Below are 22,497 nucleotides of genomic sequence, written 5' to 3' on the forward strand. Positions count from 1 at the left end.
GTTTGGTTTCCGTTCTTGCTTTTTCTACTGCCAAACCTTGTCCGTACCTCGTCTACGATGAGCCTCTTGAGCGCGTCGTAACCGAAAGTCGCGTTCTTCGGCCCCGCTGTAGAAACTTTATGGGGTCTAGCCGATGTGCGAGTCCATTTTCACAGATGGTCGTGCACATGCGCCGGCACAACGGGGTGTCGGCTGCAACCACTGTTAGAGGAGTGAGATCGGCATGCTGGAAATATTTTTTGATTGCCTGGCCTCCAGGATGCTCTCGCTGCTTTATTTTCGAGCAACTGGCGTTCAGAGCGCGCTCGTTGCTTTTTATCGCATGCTCTTGCTTTTCGACGCATAAAGACCGGGAGTTTTCGTCTACGAGAACCACGTAATTCTCCGGGGAGGTTCCCATTAACGGCCGTCACTGTAAACGAGATGCTCGAGTTCTCAATGTTCTCAGTAACGTTGTTTCTGTAAGCATGACGTAGGATATATTTGCTGCAAGGACAGGGAAACACCCTATGACTAAGTGTCTTGACTTTAGTTTGGAAGTTAAATCCACCACGATAACAGGGAAAAAAAACAATTTATCGCAAAACCCTAAAAAAAAATGGTCGGTGCATATCTGCACTCTGCTGCATAAATTTCCGTAAAACTACGTGTGGGTGGCACAAGAAATGAGAAAGGGGGTTAACGCTTCGCCAAGTCGCGCCTGCAGGAGTCGCTTGAACCGCCCCCGCTGTAAAGGACACGAGCTCGGACGGTCGGCCGCTGTCCAGAGTGATCAGCACATAATGTGGAATCAGGGCTGCCGGAGCGGCATCTATCGCCATTTGAACCAGACAGGAGCGTATCGCGTTGAAGCGAGCAAACGAGCGTGCCAGCAGATATGAAATTGCTGCAGAAATCAGTATTGTTGGTTGTCTATGAATTGCGATAGGATTCGTCAAGGAAAACCTCAAGGACGGCGTCTAAGATGGCGTCGAGGACGATGTCTCAGAGGACGGTACCAAAGACGACGTCTAGGACGGCCTCTAGGACGACGTCTAGGGCGACGTCAAGGTCGTCATGTCTTTCGAAGAGGGTGCGAATGTGAAGGAATGTGAGAATGTGAACTGAAATGGTCTGCTGCGCATACCTACTGCGCATTAGGCGGCCAGAATGTCCAAGCGATCCGGGGGGGGGGGGGGGGGGGAGGTCAAGAATTCTATCGCATGAAAAGGACGTGCGTGCGCACTGCTCGGTTCTCGGCAGCAGGCACGGCGCGCCGTCAGGGAGCGCGGCGATGCAAATCGGGCGGCACTCCGGGGTTACCTGCGTAAAGTCACTTCCGTGACCATGTTTTCGTGACATCGAACTCCCAACTTGGCACTTCCTCCCAAGTGCGAAAGAAAAACGGGATTCTCGCTTTCTCATCGCTCGCTTCGCCGAGATTAAGCTCTTTGATTGAGCGATGTTCTCAGCTCTGACGCTACTCCCCGCAGAAAGCGTGGAAGTTGGTTTCGATTTCGGCATCGCTTTTTGTGGGCGCCGAGCCGCCGTCATTGCCGGCAAGTGATTTGCACATTGCACGTGAACTAGAGTGGACGTTCTTCGGCATGGTTTATCAGTGATTCAACCGCTTCTTTCATTGACGAGTGAACGCTATACTTCGTTCCAGCTTAGGTCCGAGCGCGGCCTATGTTATGAGCCGAAGGGCTAATCATACAGCGCAAAAAGCGCAGCGTCATGGTGTGCTCTCTGCGCTTTATGGAAATAGCCGGCAGAGGAGCACGAACAGAGAAACGGCGAATACCGGCTAGTCCTATCAACTGCAGAAAGCACGCCATGACATTGTGGCTCTTTTGCTGTTGGATTGGCCCTTCGGCTCATAACATCGGCCGCGCTCGCACCTAAGCTGAAACGAAGTATAATAACTGCGAACGCTAATAACTGTTCTTTTTAAGAAACGGGAAGGATAAGTTACTTTTTTTATTTGTTCCGCCGCTTTCCGGTTTAGCACATATCACAAAAAAAATTACTAAATCACATTGTCTACCGACAGCGTCTGATAGGCTCCTTCCTCAATCCTCGCGCTTTCTGCGGTGAGCAGCAGGAGAGCTGAAAACAGCGCTCGATCCAAGTGCTTAATCTCGGCGAAGAGCGCGACAAGAAAGCGAGCCGCCACGGCAGCCGCGTCATGGCGCTGGTAGCACGGACCGGTCGACGGTCCGGCGTTCACCTTCATATCGCCTGCGGGTGTGTTTCTGGGTGTTCCCTCACTGGTTAATCCAATCACTCACGGAAACATAGATCGTAGGAGCATGGCGCATTGGATGTGTGATCGCTTTAGTAGTTTATAGGAAAGGCAAAAAGGCAATGAGAACCGTGAGGATGCACTTTTGACGCTGTTTGATCTGCTCAGTAAAACAAAGTATAGACCTTTCCATCTTGTTGTAGGAGAAGCGCTAAGTAGATTCACTCACCCTCAAACTCACACTCACACTCACACCAGAAAAACGGTCATTCACGTCGCGCTGACTTTCAACTCAAATTGTATTTTCGTCTTCTTTCGTTTTTCCTTTACCCGTATTAAAATTGTCATCTCACTTCGCTCTCTTCTGTACAAAACAATTAGCAATGTCTATCGCACATTACCTTCGAGAATCAAGATAAAACAATTCTTTTTCCGTTAGCGTTATGGATGGACTACTAACACAGGTGTCACTTCTTTTTATGATGTGAGCTGCCTCTATTATCTCACGTGTTAACTGATGATGGTTCTTTCCGATTATGGTGCTATTTTTGAAGTCCGCGGCGCACCCACAGTCACGGCAGTGAATGCCCAAAAGTCCTGGGTTTGCTAATCGGGTGTTGTTGTTGTGTTCCCTTAATCTGTCGTTAATACATCTTCCAGTTTGTCCTATGTACTGTTTGCCGCATGATAGAAGAAAGGAATAAATCACTCCTTCTGAGCAAGGTATGTGTGGGGTTTTATGCTTTTTAGTGCAGACGGTATTAGTTTTTGCTGTGGCGTTAATTTGTTTACATAGGCCTGATAGTTTGATGGGGGTGGAAAAGACTACGTCGATATTTGCGCGATTCCCAATATTCTTCAGGTTATGAGAAATGTTATGAATGTAGGGGATGACTACCGGTCTCTGGTTACTGAATCTTTCGCGTGACTTGCGGGATGTGATTTGACATCCCGCAATGTGCTCGTCAAGTTTAGAACATGCTTAAACCCTTTGGAGATTACGCATGAGCTTCCAGAGCTAGGATCCTTAAGATTTCTGGACCTAAGATTGTCTCTTCAGCCCCGTCATGTCTGTTGGTCGTATGAGCCAAGAGGGAAAAAACCGCTCCTCAATTATAATTCGGCGCATTCCAAATTGGAGAAGAGAGGCGTAGTTAATGAGTGCTTCAAAAACTCTATTTTCAAGTCCTGCACGCATTCAGGCCTAACAAGCTTCACAGGACAAGTATCTAGGATAGTAAGTGCGGGATATCCTTCACATATATTAACTTCAGTAGCCGAAAGTCTCCTTAAACAGATTAAAAATGGTCAAATCACATCCCGCAAGCCACGCGAAAGATTCAGTAACCAGAGACCGGTAGTCATCCCCTACATTCATAACATTTCTCATAACCTGAAGAAGATTGGGAATCGCGCAAATATCGACGTAGTCTTTTCCGCCCCCATCAAACTATCAGGCCTATGTAAAAAAGTTAACGCCACAACAAAAACTAATACCGTCTGCACTAAAAAGCATAAAACCCCATACATACCTTGCTCAGAAGGAGTGATTTATTCCTTTCCCCTATCATGCGGCAAACAGTACATAGGACAAACTGGAAGATGTATTAACGACAGATTAAGGGAACACAACAACAACACCCGATTAGCAAACTCAGGACTTTTGGGCATTCACTGCCGTGACTGTGGGTGCGCCGCGGACTTCAAAAATAGCACCATAATCGGAAAGAACCATCATCAGTTAACACGTGAGATAATAGAGGCAGCTCACATCATAAAAAGAAGTGACACCTGTGTTAGTAGTCGATCCATAACGCTAACGGAAAAAGAATTGTTTTATCTTGATTCTCGAAGGTAATGTGCGATAGACATTGCTAATTGTTTTGTACAGAAGACAGCGAAGTGAGATGACAATTTTAATACGGGTAAAAGAAAAACGAAAGAAGACGAAAATACAATTTGAGTTGAAAGTCAGCGCGACGTGAATGACCGTTTTTCTGGTGTGAGTGTGAGTGTGAGTTTGAGGGTGAGTGAATCTACTTAGCGCTTCTCCTACAATATGAATACCCAACTCGCCCAAGCATCCATTCTAAGAATCTTTCCATCGCTTATCACCAGGGCGAAACATGCCCAGTCACTGAGCTGTGGACGCATGTACAGCGACCGATATACCGCACAGCAGAGCAACAGCGCATGCTCAGAAGGCCTTCCACAGCCCAGCAGGCAAAGATGGCGGAACGCAGAGGGCGACTTTTACGAAGGTCTATAGGTCCAAGTGTATTTTCGGGCTCGTCGTTAGCTCGGCTCTGACTCCAGGTCGCAGTGACTAGCTGTCCTAGAGTACTCCGCGGGCAGATAAAAGCGGGGAAAGTTTTGGATAGTTATGTTTAGAAAATGGTGGAGCGTAGGCATTAACTGCCATACAATATGCGTAGCTTGCTTTAGAAATGAAAGCAGTGTCAAAATGCCAATTACAATATACATAAATACTTTGCTATCCCGAAGAGCGTAAAATACCACGTTAAGGTTGAAATGAAAACAAATTAAGTAGAAAGCGTCATGGATATTCAATGTATTTGACCCTTTTAAAGCAAGTAGATGTTCCTGCGTTGTTGTAGCTAATCTGTACATGCGAGAATTAATAGAAACGGTATTTGTATTTCCCATGCGATGAATATTGGTACACAATATTAGCCTCCAAGTTTTCGGAACTCGGTATACTCGTGAGTAACGTCAGCCGACCAGGAACTCCGGCTTAGATTGACCTTTGTGGAACGTAAACGTCGCATCTAAGAGCAGCTTCTCGGTTGTTTATATTAAAATACAAAGGAAAGCTGCGCGCTCTTTTTCTGCGAACAGCTGGAAAGATCACAAAGCCAGTTGTTGCTCTTTAGCCGTATGGTACAACATAGCACGGAACTTTGAATGTGAACCTGCGATCGCCGAATTTTGTATTCCCCCTCAGACCCGAAATACTGTGATGAAAACTCCTACTCTGGTGTGAAGTGCCAATTTTAGGCACTCACCTAAGCTTTACACTTGGTGCCGCCAATAAAAGTTCAAAATAAAAATCGAAAAGAGCTGAAATTGCGTTCGCTCTGAAGTGTCGCGCGGTGTGAAATCTAGGAATTTCGACGCCACTATACTTTCTCATCGAGTATGTGTAGTCCACAGGGGAGAATATATCTCACGGGCTCTTCAAACATGTTAATCCATAAGCAGTCTTTGAAATACATCACGTGCATGTATAGTCCCGATTCTTCAATATGTTACTTGAGAAAGGAGGTGCGAAACAGAAAAGATCATGTGTTTATTGGTCGTTTTTTTACAAACTATGAAGAACTTGAACATAAGCGATAACATCTGAAGTTGTAAAACAACAAACACTGCTAGCAACAATTATGTTCTTCACAAAAACAAACAAACAAAAAAGTGTATGTTTCTTGCTATAACGGCAAACGTTTATTGGCTAGGTTATAAGGTGAAATCAAGCCTCAAAAATGGAAAGAAAAAGGGTAGAGTCCCGTTCACACTCTTGCGACTTCTTAGAACCGGGTTCCTTCAAACCACTTACAACGAGAGGAAGCACTCGCGCCATCTATTGAGTAGCAGTGTAAGCCTGGCGGTCCGGCATATTTTATATTTCTCTCGAGCATTATCCTTTCTTTCTTGGCTCGAAAAACTTTAGTCAACATCATAAACGAGCATTTATTATAGGTATTTCGCACCTTTGACTTCGGAAATCCCGCAAAACCTTCGCTCTCGTGAAATGCATTTCCAGGGTCACCGCATAGATGGCGCCAGGATGCCAGCGTGTTCTGTCGTCCTAAGAAATTTTGAGAGGTTTTAAAAAGTCCCGGTCCGTCTCGGTCGTACTCGGTTGCAAGAGTGTGAACGGGCCTTAAGAAGACGGAGAAATAAGGGAAAAGACAAACGCCTCAACCTCGGCTAACAAATTTTATTCCGTCCACGGCTTTTATAACCACCTCCCAAGGTCACCGCCAACGCGTACCGATACGCTTCACCCTTTCCAGTACAACCACAAAAAAGAGCTTCTATACCCCAAGAGTTCACCATTGTACTCTGTAAGGACGCACGCTTCATACAATGACCTCTTGAAGAGGTCATTGTATGAAGCGTAGGGTTCTCTCTTAGGAAGCGTGCTTGTTCGGGCGAGTTGGTTTGACATATTATGCAATCTAAGGTCACTGACGCAGACGCTGACAGACGCTAGCCTTCGAACTTAGCTCGTGCATGATCGAACGATACAAATCTGCCTTCATGGTCGCGTCCCGGAGACGCCGAAACCAACATTACATGGTCGCGTCATGTGGACGCGCTCGCGCCCTTTGGCCGAGTTCAACAGGCCTATGTGGAAAGCAAGTCGTCTGCTCTCTGCATAGCCGCCAAAGAAACGCCGCCAAAGAATTAATCACGAGGCATGAAGCATGGACATTATAAATCGCGCCCTGCTGCCTGTGACCGACAGCTCGCGCGGTTCGTTCTCTGACGATCTTATCTGCCAATGCCTCAATTAGTTTGTCTACGGAGCGATAATAAAACACTGAGAACTCGCCAGACCATGCGTTCTTAAGCTTAAGCTTAAGCTTAAGCAGCGGGACACATTAAAATTTATAAGGGTTTAAAAGCACAATGTTGTCATAGTGTTCAAGTGAACATATTTGAACCTCACAAAAGATCGCCAATGAATGGAATAAATACAACAAGTTAGGAATGCACGGAAAAATAAGTGAAGTGTAATGCGCCAAGAAATTGGGAGAGGAGGAAACGAGAGCGCGTGGGGTTGTCAGAACGCCGAGCTACGGTTGGAAGAATTAGCGGGTGGACCTGAAGCTCGCGTATTGTATTTTTTTTCTTACAAATAATGCGGAATTTATCCGCTCAAGCTAAACCATAGCCTCCTATATACTAACAAAGCCTGGCAGGTCGCCATGGGAAGCGGCCGCCGAAATGGAAAAGGTGGAGCGGCAGACAACGGATGAGAGGGGAGCCACGTGACTGGCGCCCCGCTGCGGCAAGACGCCCAAACACACTTCTCCCGAGCAAACAAGTGTGTTTTGGGTCCTCGCCGCTGCAAAAGCTGTGCGCTGCCGTCCAGGTTTCCCGAGAAAGGGCTCTTTGATGCTCTGTGCTACCCGATCCTCGCGCTCCAAATCTGCGACTGGGCACTCTATGGCTCCGTCGCCGAACTGCCAGGCTTTGTGAGTATACAGGAGGCTATGGCTAAACTCACTTAATTTATTGCGCATAAAAAATTGGAGTCACGTGAACAGAGGATGCTGCACCATAATAAAAAATTATGGTAGTGCCAGAAGGTGAACATCTCTTCATTTGTGTTTCTACTTTTATGTATATTTGTAATTAAAACGCGATTTCGTGTATTCGTTTAAATGTTTTTGCATTATTACTTGGCAGGTCTCTAACTTCGAACTCGATACAAGTGAACGCGAAAGTTCGCAACACATGTGCTTGTCCGCCGGCTGAGAGTTTTGAGGTATAATATTATATTTCAGCCTATGTGAATGACATTATTTTGAATCGAATTGACGTCTAATGTATGATGCTAGCGCAGAGGGGCATAGACACTCAGACAGCCTTAAGAAGCTGGAAGCTCAGCGATTCAGCCTGAAGAAGAATGTCGAATCAAAGTTAAAATCTAGTCTACTGCGAATCGTGCATTTTGAGTTCGAAGCGAATTCGTAGTGAATAGTGGTTTTGGCCAAATATTTCCGATTCGAATATCGAATAGTTTTTCCACGCCTTTCTCTACCACTATGGCAGCAATTTGCGGCAGTTGGTTCATGATCACCCAAAAAAGCGCAAAAAAAAAACAGCCAACAACACAAGGACAAGGATGTAGACAGTGCGCTGTTGTCTGTCTACTTCCTTGTCATTTTTCTTGTGTTTTTTTTTTTTTTTTTTTCACTTTTTAGTTGCTTTCACAACCATTGCATAATGCTTAGACGAAAACCCAGCTAAACCTGTGAAGGTTGTTCCACTTGTTCATTTATAAGCCGAGTTTAATCTATCTATATTTATAGACTTAGACCCCAGAAGGTCTGGTGTCTTGGGTTGACAAGTAAACGACGGATTTGACATAAAATGAATCCTATAAAGATGGCCAACTATACCCAATAGAGTGAATTGACAAATCTTGCTATATAAATATTCTTTCTCTAATCTCGAGTTAAAAAAGAAGGAGTCACGCATGATGAACGCAGGTTGTAAAGGCATCTCTGCCTAACATAGTGTACTCTTGCATAACAGTTTAATTTTGAAACTTTTACTACAGTGTAGATATACAGATTCACAAAGTTTCCATTCATTTTCAAATATAGACCATTCCATTTAGCGCTCTCTGGGCGGCACCATCTTGTTCGACAGCAGCGCCCTCTCCATACATCCGGGAAATTCAGCGGGTTCGGCGGGGTAAAACGAGAGAGAGGGCACAGGCCCGACTCCGCTAGCAGACGACGAAACGGGAGGTTGCCATTCTCCATCTTTGGGCTGTATCGGCGGGCTGTACGGAACATCGAACTCTGGCTCGTGGCTGCCGTTGTGAAGTGGTTCGCGTTCTTAGAATAGTTATAGCTACTCCAAAATCAGCCTAGAGCTCTCTGTAGTTCTACTTCGGTAAATGATCAACTGACATATCTTTTTTCCGTTACTTAAATAGCAGTTGAGTCAGCCGGCAGTACTACCCTCAACTACTGCGTGTATTGCGGCAGGAGAGCACGTTTTATTTATTATTTCAGACTTCCACTCATGGTCGCGAAAGGCCTACACCAGTACGAACTTTGTATAGTAAAAAAGGTACAGACACCGGATTTACTTTTCGCCGGAGAGACCGGCCAGTCCGACAGTGTTTTCTCTATATTTTGTTTTATTTGCACGCAGATAACAGCGCAATTGGACTCTGTTAGCCTTTTTTTATCTAGCATAGTAATACACGATAACTGACATGCCAAAATCTGCGGATCTGCGCTTGAAATTCCAAAAAATGACGCGATTTGAAACAGAGTTTGTACGCCAGCCGGGTGCTAGGTACTGCCCACTCGGCGGACCAGACGACACGCGGGCGAGAGGGGGAGGGCATTTTTTTCTCATTTTACCCTCTCTGCCTGTGACCCTAATGGAACGGTCTATAGTCGGCACGGGTGCGCCATCCCGCTTTGAATGTATGCTTTTCTTCCAAGCACGCAATATTCCTACTTTTCCAAGTGTTTATCGCGGCGGGTTACCTCGTTGAGTGCGCTTTTTAGCGAGCACCGATGTAATGCAGAGAAACAACCTACGCAAAGATCGCTTCCGCGGGTATTGCTTCTCCGCAGAGCACCGGTGTCTGGTAAGAAGCGCACTCAACGGGGCTAACCTGCCGCAATCAACACTTCCATAAACGCGAATAGTGCAGTTCTTCTCGAAGCGAATATCGAGTAGTGTATTCTTCGCAACTGCTATTCGAAATTTCGAATATTCACACAACCCTATTAAAATCAGAAAACATTTGAGGGTGCAAAACATTTACTAGCATTTATCGAATGCCGGGAAGAAATGACGCAAGTGTTATTCCTGCAACATAGTTCAGAGTTACAATAGTTTGCCTTAGGATTCGAGCAAAATCTCTCGCACCGATAGCGTTAGGAATTCTCCTGCGAATGAGCATAATCCTGTTGAACGATTCTTAATAAACAAGAGGTATCAGTATAAAAAGTTAAGGAAGTTTATCGTTTTCGGCCAAGGTGACAACGCGGCCTCCAGATTGCGCTAGTTGTCTTCCACCTTGTTCTGGCTGCACGTGAACGCTTGATGCTCACGAGACGCTGAAGCTTTATCGAAGATGATCACGCTTCTCAACTTGTCAGTCAAGATAGTTCCTTGTCAGTATCTTATTTTTTCAAGAGAGCCTTACACAAGAGGTGACGCTCACTGTTTGCACAAATATATAATGAAATATTTTCCTGTACAAAGGCAATAAACGACAGTGTAATCATTTGTGCACCTTTTATTTATTTAATTTTGATACTGGTGCTTGCTTAATGGTCCATAAGATGTAAAGAAAACCGAGTGTCCATTAAATAAGTGTAATGTAAGTATTTTTTACAATTTTCTTTCTATGCCGACCAGAAGCCAAACACTTCACTTTATGCAGAAGGCGTGTGCCTTGATTATCGATTGACATTCTTTCGCGTAAGATAAGCGTTATATAACCCTCAGACGTTTTTTCGTGCGTATTGGAGAGAGCGATAAAATTATTTAGAATTTATAGAAAATGAAATCACCAAACACAAGAAATAAATCCCACAAAAATAGTAAGTTTAAATATTTTTTGCTACATTGAGAAGTTGAGGGCACTCTTTCCAGTCATACACAACCTGTCTTGGCTTGTCCGTTGCCAGGTCGTACACAAGAGAGCATAACCAAGGAACTTCTCGGTCGTTCTTTAAATTAGTTTTGGACACCCACATTTGAATACCTGAAACGTGTGAGAAAGGGACGTGAATATATTGTTACGGAATCAAAAAAAAAAAAAAAAAAAAGCTGAAGTCTAACAAAGAAAAAAAAATTAAACAAATGCAATCGAAAACCAATCTGATAGACCCTGCATAGTATTTTGTCTCTGCTCTGGCGGCAATGAAAATCCCACGCGACATTCTGTGCGGTCCCCTATACCCTGCTAATAATTTTCCCGGAAGTGATCATGAGATGTCGCGCATGATTAAGCTGGCCGGTATTCGCTCGAGAATATTTTAGCGTTCAGTAGATATTCGTTCTTCTATTTTCAATTCACTTACCCAAAAAATCTGATTTTAAAACAGCACAACTCATGTAATCTGTATAAAGCAGCTCAATGCAGTTCCATTTATAGTCATCACCTGCAATAAAAAAGTTTAAGTTGCCGTGGATCGTATTCAATCAACTTGTATCATGAGATTTGCCTTTAGTGTTCTTATCTAATTTAATCAAGAGAAATGCATCCAGAATGTCGCTTTGCAAATTTCGGCTTCTCATAACAAGGATATCTGCGCATAAGCTTTTTGGTGTAGAGTTATTTCTCGCAACCCTTTAGTAACAGGTTTGCATTTTATTGCGATTAGCGTTACACATTTGTTCTAGACTTAAATGAAGCTCACTGTACTGGAAGGCCTTACTTATTCTTTTGGCTATCCTCCAGTCCTTACTGAATAAAAAGTTTCTGTGAAAGGAAGCGTTAACCAACTTGGTTTTTGCTATCTATTAATGATACTTTCCTTACTTGCAGCACTAGCATTCATTTACTACTCCAAGTGCGTTCATAACTTGAGCAGGCATCGCAGCAAAACAAATTGCGTCAGACTGGAAGCAATTATTTTAGCCTCACTAAGATTAAAGACCTGTTTACAATCTTGCGACTCCTTACGACCGAGTGTTTTTGAACCTCTTACAATCTCGTACGACGACAGAATACACCGGCACTCTGGCGCCACTTATATCCGGTGACCCATTAACTGCATTTCACTACAGCAAAGGTTCCGCGGTATTTGTGAGGTCGAATGTACGCACCACTTATGAGAAGCGGTAGCTGGAAAATTGACGCCACGTGACCTCAACACTTATTCAGTTTTCCCGCTAAATTTAGTGGTGAAATTCACTGACGTCACATCACCTCAACACCTACTTAGTTTCCCCGCTAAATTGAGCGGGGAAACATGAACAAAATAAGTTTCTCCGCTAAATTTAGCGGGAAAATTGACGTCACGTGACATAAACACCAATTAAATTTCCCACTAAATTTAGCGGGGCAGTTACACCGACGCCGACGGCGACGCCGACACCGCTTAACGCAGAAACGGGCGCCTAAGAGCTACGATCTAAAATCCATTATTTTTTATTAACTCGTTTTCTAATCTTATGCACTTGGTCATCTCACACGTCAAGCATACAACCAAATTTTATTTGTGTTTCAATCTCCAGTATGCGCAATGGATTTATTGGTCCAAATATCTGGAATAACTTCACGTTATGGATGTTAACAATAGTTTATCAATTACATGAGACCAATGCAATATAGATAAATTTACAGTTGTCTTCGCGAGTACGTATGACTTTTTGCTTGCAAGACCGAAACGGGCCCATATATCATTATCAGGGGATATATTTTACCCATATATGTCGTGCATGCGCTATTTATGGCTGTATTTGACCTTTTATACCGCGGTATGTGGCCGTATTCGCACGCATACTTGGCTATATATGGCTGTGTTTGCACGCGTATATGGCGATGTATGGCCGCATTTACGCACTTATATGGCCATAGATGGCAGTATTCGCCCACTTATAGACCTATTCCATAGGGGCGCCGCCATCTTGAATTGTCGTCACTTCCAGTATGGGCGAAAACATAACTTTGCCGTCGCCGCGCCAATAGAAGACATTTAGGACATAAGCCTAACCGTCACACATTCTCGTTTTGGCTCTCCTCTATCTTTTTACTGTTTACAGGTTGAAACGTTTTACTATTTTATCGTCGCCCATACTGGAAGTGACGACAATTCAAGATGGCGGCGCCCCTATGGAAAATGTCTATAGTCGATTCACACGACGGACCGAATCGCGATTTTCGTCCGCGGACCGCGTACCACGTGACCGGCACGTCACCTATTCCTGCGATCCGCGCCTCGTCCGTGGAGGCGCGGACTGATAAGGTCCAGCGCCTTTTTCACTCGCGGACGTTTGGCGGGAGATTGACTTGGAAAGCATTTAGTCTGGCAACGGTACATGGTTTTCTTGGTTTTTTGCTTCTGGGGTTCAAAACGAAAATGGCGCACCGTTGTGTTTTGTGCATTCGTTGGTTCATTTTGTCGCACGATTCTTGGTTCCGCGAGTGAAAGAAACTCCAGAAACTTTGTCCGGCTGACGGGAAGCAGGTTCCGGTACTCCTCCGGGTCCGTGTCAAGAAGCTCCCGTCAAAACTCGCCTAGCACGCCGCGATAATTCTTGCACGTCCAATCAGGATTTCACCGAGCAAGACCTCTCTTGTGGATGTGGTACGCTTGAGTGTTGTGCACGAGCGCGGAGTGCGTGAAGGCATCTCCAAACGCACCTCAGCGAGCCCAGAACTTCGTCGCGTCTACGCCGAAGCTCTTTTGAGCAGGACCACGCCTGCGTCACTGTCATGCTTTGGGTTAGTAAAGTTAGTGGCGCTTGGCGCGAAGCCTTTTCCTGTGTTATGTCTCGATCTGTACGTAACAGCGGCGTACGATTCTTTATCGCGGTAGCAAGCGTCGATTTCTCTCTTGGACAACGGTGCCACATTGCGATGTTGGAGTTTCACGGCACTGTGGGGTGGCGAACAGGTTCGGTCCGTCCTCGCTGGCGTCTGCTCGTCGTCTCCCTCATGTGGATGCGCTTGGGAGACGGACGAACCGCGGACATGTTGTCACGTGACCAATCCGTCCGCGGATCAGTCCGTCGTGTGAATCGGCCTTTATGTGCCAATATCTGGGCGTATTTTTCCCATATATGGCGGTATATGCCATATTTGACTCCTTATATTATCAAATATTTCCATTTATAAAATATATCAGGGCCATATATGGCATATTTGTACGGGTATCTATACTCGGCGACAACCGAGTATCTATACGGTTGTACGGGTATCTATACCCGCGTCCCCTCTCCCATTTTGAGTGTACGCAGGCTCTCCTCCTCCCCCATTTCCGGGGAGAGGAGGAGAGCCTGCGTACACCCAAAATGGGAGAGGGGACGCGGGACGTACCTTCCACTGCATTGCCAAGAAAAGTTGTCGCCGAGTATAGTGTACACGCCCCATTCGCGGTACTGCGGTAGCCTCAGTTGGGTCATATTTCTAGCTTTATAACTTCAAATACACAAAAATAGTGCAACATATGTTTGCAGATTATGTTAGTACCTATCATTGGCCTTAATGTGAAAGAGTTAAAAAAAATACAAGGTGTTTTTTTTAAGATTTAGTTTCGAGTTGACTTTTAATTATTAAAATGGCTCCATTTGAGTATTTCTCATACGTTTGCTCCCATACCCACGACAATAATATTTAGCGCCAATATTAACAAGATACAGGACAACACGCGGGCAAAGTTTGAAAGTTCTGGTATTTATAGATGCGGAGAAAAGATATAAAAATGTAAGTATTTTTGCGGAATGTGCCGTGTTTGCGATCTTTCTCTGCAAATTAACTTCGTCGATACTTAATTATATATATTTGCAGTCAATCCTCCTTGTACGTAGTTTGTGAGTAAATATGCCTAGACCCGCAGCCATGGCAGTTTCTTTTGGGAGAGGTGCCCGAAATGCCAACTTCGCGCAATTCGTTGAAAGCGCCTCGCACTAAGAGTGTGCTTGTTATTTTTGTTCTGCAAAGACAAACTTTTTTTTTTCGCAGAACAGATTTCGGTTTTGCTGTGATGGGCATTGAGTCTACTAAATTTATGTTTTTCGTAAAAATTGGAAATGATCGCCGGACATGGTCTGCCAAACTTATCTGAAAACGCCTTATAAAACAATTACGAATAAAAGGAGAAAACAGAAAATCAATGTGCTTCAGTAAACCTTTGACGTCCTAAAGTTAATTACCGTCACATGATACCCATGACTCTGCCTGTGGCGTATTTTTATTATATGTAGGCACCCACCCTCATGGTATTGCACAACAAACATATTTGGGTTGTTGTAGGCATCATCTTTCTTCTCAGTTTTCACCTCCTTAGTTCCCGTCAATCTAGAATATAAAGAAGCAACATAAAAACGTTTTTTTTCTCGCATATTTGTGTTTTTATTGATTGCAGCGCACGAACGAGTAATATATTAGTTATTGTTTTGCATCCTCGTACAGAACCAGGCCTGCTCAACTGGTTATGTTTACATATATACACTTAAAACTGAATTATTATTGTTGATACTAACAGTGAAGTTCAATTTGCGGTTAAATGTTCTACTTCTGAAGGTCTAACATTTTCTATTTACTAGAAGTGCGTAAAAACACCCAGAGATTAATGCGGAGAAATGTGTTTTCAAATTATTCGTTTTCACTTAGAGAGCCGTACTAAAAACAAACTAGAAAACGTTCGGCTCCTTGCGAAGTTTGACCAACTACAATTACTTGTATAAGCATTTGAAATAATTTATTAGCAGGAGGGTTTAACGAATAAACATTTTTACCTGCTTATTCAGGGACCTTATAGAGATACATGAATTTGTCTAAAATAGAGGGCGAGGAAGAACTGGTGAAATACTACCAAATTATATAATGATACCATTGGGGACACAATGGTTAGGATGTAAAAATCCTTTGCGACGCAGAAAAAGGACGTTCTGAGGAAGTCTTTTTTTCTTCTTAGATACATGTGATCGCCATGAGCTAACAGCAAAATTAGGCAAGGCACAACGAATCGCAGACTTATTTATAGCGACCTTTGATCACCACTTATTATGGTCACTGAAAGCTCAAGAAATACAGGGTGTGGTGAGTTACGAGCCAATAAGATTGTGGCATTAACCAATAAGAATGCGGAAGCACGAATAACAAAACGAGAAGCATAAGCACAATAGGTCACACCTTGTGCATCTTAACATGCCAGTGACTATGCAGTGTGCAAATTCGTCTGCTTCTTTTGCAGGGGTTGTGGTGATGTCATAAAGGCGCCAAGCCCTGATTGGCTCCCATTGAAGGATAGCGGGTAGACCTCAAGGCAACTTGCTTTGATGTCAAGGCACTATGCTTCAATCACAACCAATCAGAGCTCGGCGTTCTGACGTCACCACAACCCCTGCAAAGGGAGCAGACGATCTGGCGCTCCGCATAAGTACTGGAAAATGTGATATAGGTTATGTTTACCGAGATATACAATAGATTTGACATAACTGTGATACAACAAACCTAAAAATAGCATTGAGGTGCTTTATGCTATCTTTTATACTCAGGCTAGAGAATAAAAAAAATATTATTTAAATCGTGATTTAAATTCGACCAGTTTTAATATCGCGATTTGAATCAAAGCTTTGCAGCAAGAATAATCTTAAAATATTTTTATTCACCGTTTGTCTGTCACATTGATGTTTTCTATCTGTGTTTGTTTTGTATTTCAAATCAAAGAATCATCAAGCAAGAAAGGCTTATCTAAGGCTGAACGCAATCGAAAAAAGTGCTCGTCTGAGAAAATTTGATATTTAAGTTTGAAATCTTTCTTCCCTTTGTTCGTCAGCTACGTAACATCCTGCTTGAAAAAACTGATAACGCGAAAGAAAAAAACAACTAGAAAGTTAATGCCATATTTCGACAAGTCAGGGCGCGAAAGAAAAATAAAATAAAGCGTTTTACCTAACTGATAAAATGAAGTTGTCTTGTTCTAGTATGGCGGCGATTACAGCAATAATAAGTTGTAAATTAAACTGTACTTTATAGTTACAGTAATTCTTTTGCATTGTTATCAGTGGTCCGACCAATTCATGAATCAATCTGATATGCGAGATATATCTTGTGGTAGTGTTAAATGATGACTATATTCTAACTACAGTGATTAAAATGAAAATAATTTAATTAAAATGAAATAAATCTGATTTAAATAGAAATAAATCTCATTATGCGATTTTTTTTATTCTAATTTATCCACCCTGCTTATACATCGTACTGCGGGAAGTAGCAACACAAAATGGAACACGCAGCCAATAACAGGATTTTGTTTCCAGCACGAAGCGAGGTAACAAATATATATAACCTTTACGCAAGTTTTTTTTTTTATTATATTTAGTACGGAAGGAGTGGTACTTGGTGGTTGAGTACCTTAAATTGTACCGTCAAGAAGAAAGAAAAAAAAAGGCCGCTATTGGATATATTGGCGATTTATTTTTGAAAGTGGTGTAAAAATTTTCCTGATAAAGCCTATTTCATATGGGTACTCTTTTTGCGAATTTGTCGGTTAGGCCCTCCAGCGAACACCGAGCGAAATTTGGAGCTCACAAAACAGAATTGGAGCGATAGGCGAGACGCTGCAGGAAAACCCCCAAAACACCACTCGTACAGCGATATCTCTAACAGCTGGCCGTATATTTGGAAAACAAATGCGCGATTGACCACGGCCCACGAGGCTGACGCGACATATGTGACGTCGCGATTCTCATTCCCTTTCGTTTTCGCTTCGTCCCCTCGAGCAGGTGAACCGAAGCGAGAACGTTTCCCCTCATCCTCAACTGTTCCAGGAGAATCATGACGTCAGAGTCCTCGCTTGATCGCGCCCTTCTTTTCCAAAAATACGGCCATCCGCTTGAGATATCGATGTATGAGTGAATTCTTGGAGTTTGTAGTGTCCCGTTCAACTCTTCTGCGGCCTTCTTTTGCATAATTCATATTTCGGTTCAGTATTTCTTTAAAAAAACATTAACACGAAAACAAAAATATTTTTTTAAAAATATGGTTTACCATACTTCGAGAAATCCTACTCATAAATGAGATTTCCCGAGGTATGGTTGTGAGTGACTGTAGTTAGTAATTTCATTAATAGCACAAATATAGAGCGGAAGTGGTTGCGACATGTATTATTTTGTAACGAAATGTTGAAAAAATCGCTTGTCGCAGAGTAAGGACTACGCGCAAAACTAGCTTAATTCTGGAGGCGAGAATCGCACCCACAAATTGCCTTGCTGGGTAGACACAAAAATATTAAACACTTAATTTTGTTCTTGAAAAACATACTCACGTCGTCGTCGCGTTCGCATGTTTATAGACATATCGACCGATCTTTCTAGTTTCATCCAAACTTGACTTGTGAACATTGAGGCAAGGCAACGTATTTTTAATATCTGTGTCTTTAGAACAATAAACAAGATAAAATATGCCGTTGAACTTTTTCATGAGCTGAAAAGTACGATATGTAAATTTGAATTAAACATAAATTTTATTAAGTTTACAAGAGTGAATATTTGAACTTAGATATGTAACTTCTCTCAAGATACAAAGCGTATAGGCACTGTGAATGGTGAAGTTGGAAAGCGGGATTAAAAACGTCCAGCTGTTTCAGCGAAAACAGGCACAACAGTTGCTCAGGGCAGTCGTAACTGGTATAGGGTGTCCCAAATAACTTGCACAAAACTTAAAAATAACGGAGCTTTGTACGCGGGGTGATATCAAGTGTATGTTGTTAGAAAGCGTCTTATGAAAGTGCACACATTTTTAGTGCATCTGTTTATTTTAATAATTCAAATTAATTATCTCACTTTTTAATTATTCGTTAAGAGCCGAGGTATGAATTAAAAATTTGTGGAGGGCATTGAGGAATGCAAATTCAGACTTGCTACATGATACGCTTTGCGCGCTTCTTTTAATTAGTCTGAGAGTCTAATTAGTCCCGTGATATATAGAAGAAGATCACGTGACAAGACCCGCGCGCGTCGCGTTTACTGCGCTCTCAGACGTGCTCTCAATGAACGAAGGCCACCTTATCACTTGAGCGCTGTCCGAGATAGGGCTTTGAGGCAGCATGGTGCTCGCTTATCTTTGGGGCCTTCACCAACGCGAATCCTGGTCTCGGACTGTGGGCCAGTTAGAACTACATTACGCTCGTTCCTTCAGAGCACGTCTGAGAGCGCTGCAAGCGCGATGCCTGAACGCGTTATCACATGGCCTTTTTTTTTTAAAAATACTTCGTGGACTTTCTTTTTAGTGCAATAAAAAAAGCGCGCAAAGCGTATCATGTAGTCTTCATCCTAATCCGGTGTTTCCGAATGCGCTCTACAGCTTTCCAATTCACACCTCGGCAATGAAACGAATAATTGAAAAGTTAGCTGATCAGCCTTACTTATTAACGTAACTAGGCGCGCTAAAAAAATGTGTACTTTTCTAAGAGGATTGCTAATAAAATATACCTGGTTTCACACCCGCGGAGATGCCAGTTATTTTTTAAACGTTCGGTGCCATTCACCTGGGACATCCTGTATAGTCATTTACAACTTAAAGAAACCAGGTCGAGGAGACGTTCAACCATCATATTATCGCTCCGGAGGCAATGAAATTGTGGCATAAGCTGATAAACATGCTGAGGAACGGATCAGAAGGCGGAATGCGAACAAAATAAGCCACATCTTAGGTTTCTTAAAGTGCAACTCCGGTCGAAAACGAAACCAACATAAATGACCGGTATACCTTTTGTTGTACAAAATACGATCACAGCCGAAATATTACGGCAGCGGAACGCCGCGTACTCCACTAAAACGGATTTTAAAGATTCGACCAGCTGCTCTTTAGTAGTTGGCAAGCGGGTTAGCTTCTAGTCAAGCAACACTGGGCGACGCGAACCGCACCACCCCCTTGAAGCTACGTCGCGGTTGTGCTGAGGTTCATTCCGCGCACAGGAGCCGCGTACCGGAGCACCCCCGTGACGTCACGTCGCAGCCGTACAGCTGATAATCAATGTTGCCATCCCTCTCTAGCAGATGGTTTCGGTTTTGCCGTAGGGGTCCGAAACCAAACTTTGAGCTGTGACATTTAGAAAGGTACACACAATATCGATAAAGAAAAGTGTACCTTTGAAATTCGGGGTAACCGACTGAGCTGAAAACAGTCGTCGTTCAAAATTCGAAAATATTGACCGGAGTTGTCTTCTAAGTTGCCAGCGAATATGGGGTTTATTCATTGGCCCCCATATTTGAGTGCATTGTTCACGGACATGTTCAGAACGAGCTCACCTTCATAGGTTACAAAGATCGGCAGCAACCTTGATGCTGCGGAAAGCACGTTAAAATTACTGTGAGGAAGCTCGCCGTCGGCATGTTTTTTGCAGCAACGCGCTCAGCTATTGTTTACAGTACAAGAATAATTAGCGTGCCAATCTATTGTATTCGCAATAGTCGAATAGAAATATTCATGGATGAAACTATTTTTGTTGGTTCTTGCTTCTGTACTTCCATTATATTTTATATAGATGTGATCAAACATAGGGGGCAAGGTTCATTAGAAAGACGACAAAATCAACGTTTAGTACTTGTGTAGCTACTGCTGATTTCTGTGGCATATCAGCAATCCTGTTGAAGACAATATGTACATCTCTAAGATGAAACAAATTTTGTCCTTAGATGGTTAGGACCCGAACGACCTAAGGGCAATGATCTTATGATGACTTCCAAGTGCATGTCTTCTTCGAACCAGGTTAGTTCATTGCATCGATATTTCTCAGATGTACCTTTCCTAATTTTTCCCGAGTTTTGTATTACGGCCGCTCGTAGCAAACACATTTTCGTGAATTACGGGTATAAGCGTTTCCCACTAACTGTATACAGTACATTAGATACCCGGTCTCCCGAAAATTCCGGAACTGAGGAATTAACTTGTACTCACGTTTGTAGATGTTTGCTCATTCAACCCCTCTCCCCCCCCCCCCCCCCCCCGTTTTCTTTTTCGTAACCGCGCGCATAAGCTAATAGTAAAGGTCAATGTCTATTATGGTGCTTTATTATGGCGCTAATTGTATTTTCTTTAAATATGGAAAGTGCATATTGAAGTGAATGTTGCGATATTTGAAGAGTTTCTGCTTTCTACCTCCAACGAAGCTTGAGCATGACGTGGAATTACAATGCATTGGGGAGTGCTTGCATGCTGGTTTGTTTTTATGAGTCCCCGGCGCAAGGTATTTTATGTAATATTGTCACGGGTGGTGACTAATAAACAAGAAATAAACAGGAATAAATAAACGTTTAATGTGGCGAACTTGTGCCAAAAATAAAGAAGGAGACAGAAGAAAGCAGAGCGTCGCGGGCGTCGAAGTCGGCGTGTCAGCAGAATCGAGCGCTAGGGCGAGACTGACCCGACAAGGTCGCGGGCGGCCTCTTATCTAGAGTGCGCCGCTATCTCGAAGATTCGGCGAAAGCGGTTCGAGCGTCGCGTGATCGGGGCGAGAATGAACACGTACTTTCTAGAAAACAAAAGCAGGGATAAATGATAGAAGTTACGTGCGGTACATGAATAAACGGGAACTTTCTGGAGGACCGTGACCGAGCGTTTCTTTCTCAGCCTTGCGCGCGGCAATATGACATTGTTTACCATGTATAACCATGTATAACTTTGAATGGTCATGATACCCTTCATAAATTTGCAGTACAATAAACGGTTGTGGCATTGAATTGGATAGTATGCTTCATGCACGAGACATTACACTGCCGCGAGCGTGGCCGAGTCAATAAATAGTAAAATAAAAGCGAGCATGGCCGAGTGGTTAACGCTCTTGAACGCTACCGAAGTGTCTCAAGTTCGATGCCTGGGAGCCGCTCATCAATTCTGATAACTTGTTAGAACGTGTTTTTAGTTTCTTTGAGAAGCTTCTCGGTTGTTCTCGTTAGTTCCGGGTCAGAATGTTCTAGGGCCGAATATTCTAGTTCGGATGTTCGCGACATTTCTACTCTCGATAAAACGTGCTCCGCGCGGCTGTAGGCTTCTGCCAGCGTTCGATCCTGCCACCTCGCCGTCATCGACGCTCGCCTTCGACGTCTGTTATTACTCTTTTGTTTTGGCACAAGTTCGCCTTATAAAACGTTTAGTTTCTTTGCCAGTCCCCGTCTCGCCGATCCATCGGTGACAATATGCGTTTGACTTAGCAAGACTGCATAGACTAAATATTTATGTGAGCCGAAATAAATATATTTACGACAGCATTTTGAAACTGATACAAATTGAGGGTATTCAGATTCGCTTGCCTGATCCGATACAGGAATGACATGACTCAGTACGTGGAGGGAAACATCCAGATATGACCGGAATGTTTCATACGTGCAATCCAGATGTTTTGTATTTTTGCGTTTCTACTCTGAGATACCAAGTACCAAGCCTCAAAGGAGAAAGGAGTCAATTAGTTCGTCTCAATGTTTTTGACGAAAGCGTGTACGAAAATTTCATTACCTTCCAAGCGTTTGGTGGATGCCGCAGGTGCTGCTCTACGCCTTTCGGGAAACATTTTTGGTCTTCCGTTTTACTGAATGAGCATCCGAAAACCACGAATGTGGTACACAGAAAAAGGAACATGGTATATACTTTTTTTTTTTTTCTTTTTGCAAAATATTGCCTCTATAGCATTTAGAAGTGGAGAAGCTTCTGATGTTGAACGAAATATATTTCGCTGCCCAAAAGACGATCCTGAAAAGGCAAGCTTAAAACACACACACGCACACACACGCACACACTCACAAAAAAAAAACACTTCTCGCGAACTTCTTCTGTCGTTCACCCTCTGGCATTAGAAGACAATGTGCAGATC

At 43.4% G+C, this 22,497-nt stretch overlaps 1 protein-coding gene across 1 annotated transcript; it reads right to left on the reverse strand.

The window, feature by feature from the left end:
- Nucleotides 1-10,316: 10,316 nt before the first annotated feature.
- LOC115319452 lies at nt 10,317-22,265 on the reverse strand. The gene is made up of 6 exons (XM_040216583.1): nt 22,143-22,265; nt 17,956-18,113; nt 14,896-14,981; nt 11,038-11,118; nt 10,567-10,718; nt 10,317-10,454 (listed from the first exon to the last, which is right to left on the reverse strand). The coding sequence occupies exons 1-6, from the start codon at nt 22,263-22,265 to the stop codon at nt 10,317-10,319; spliced, it is 738 nt and encodes a 245-aa protein (XP_040072517.1).
- Between the last annotated feature and the right edge of the window lie 232 nt (nt 22,266-22,497).

Source organism: Ixodes scapularis, unplaced genomic scaffold (genome assembly GCF_016920785.2).
Source record: "Ixodes scapularis isolate PalLabHiFi unplaced genomic scaffold, ASM1692078v2 PGA_scaffold11__112_contigs__length_91849675, whole genome shotgun sequence".
NCBI classification, from domain to species: Eukaryota; Metazoa; Arthropoda; class Arachnida; order Ixodida; family Ixodidae; genus Ixodes; species Ixodes scapularis.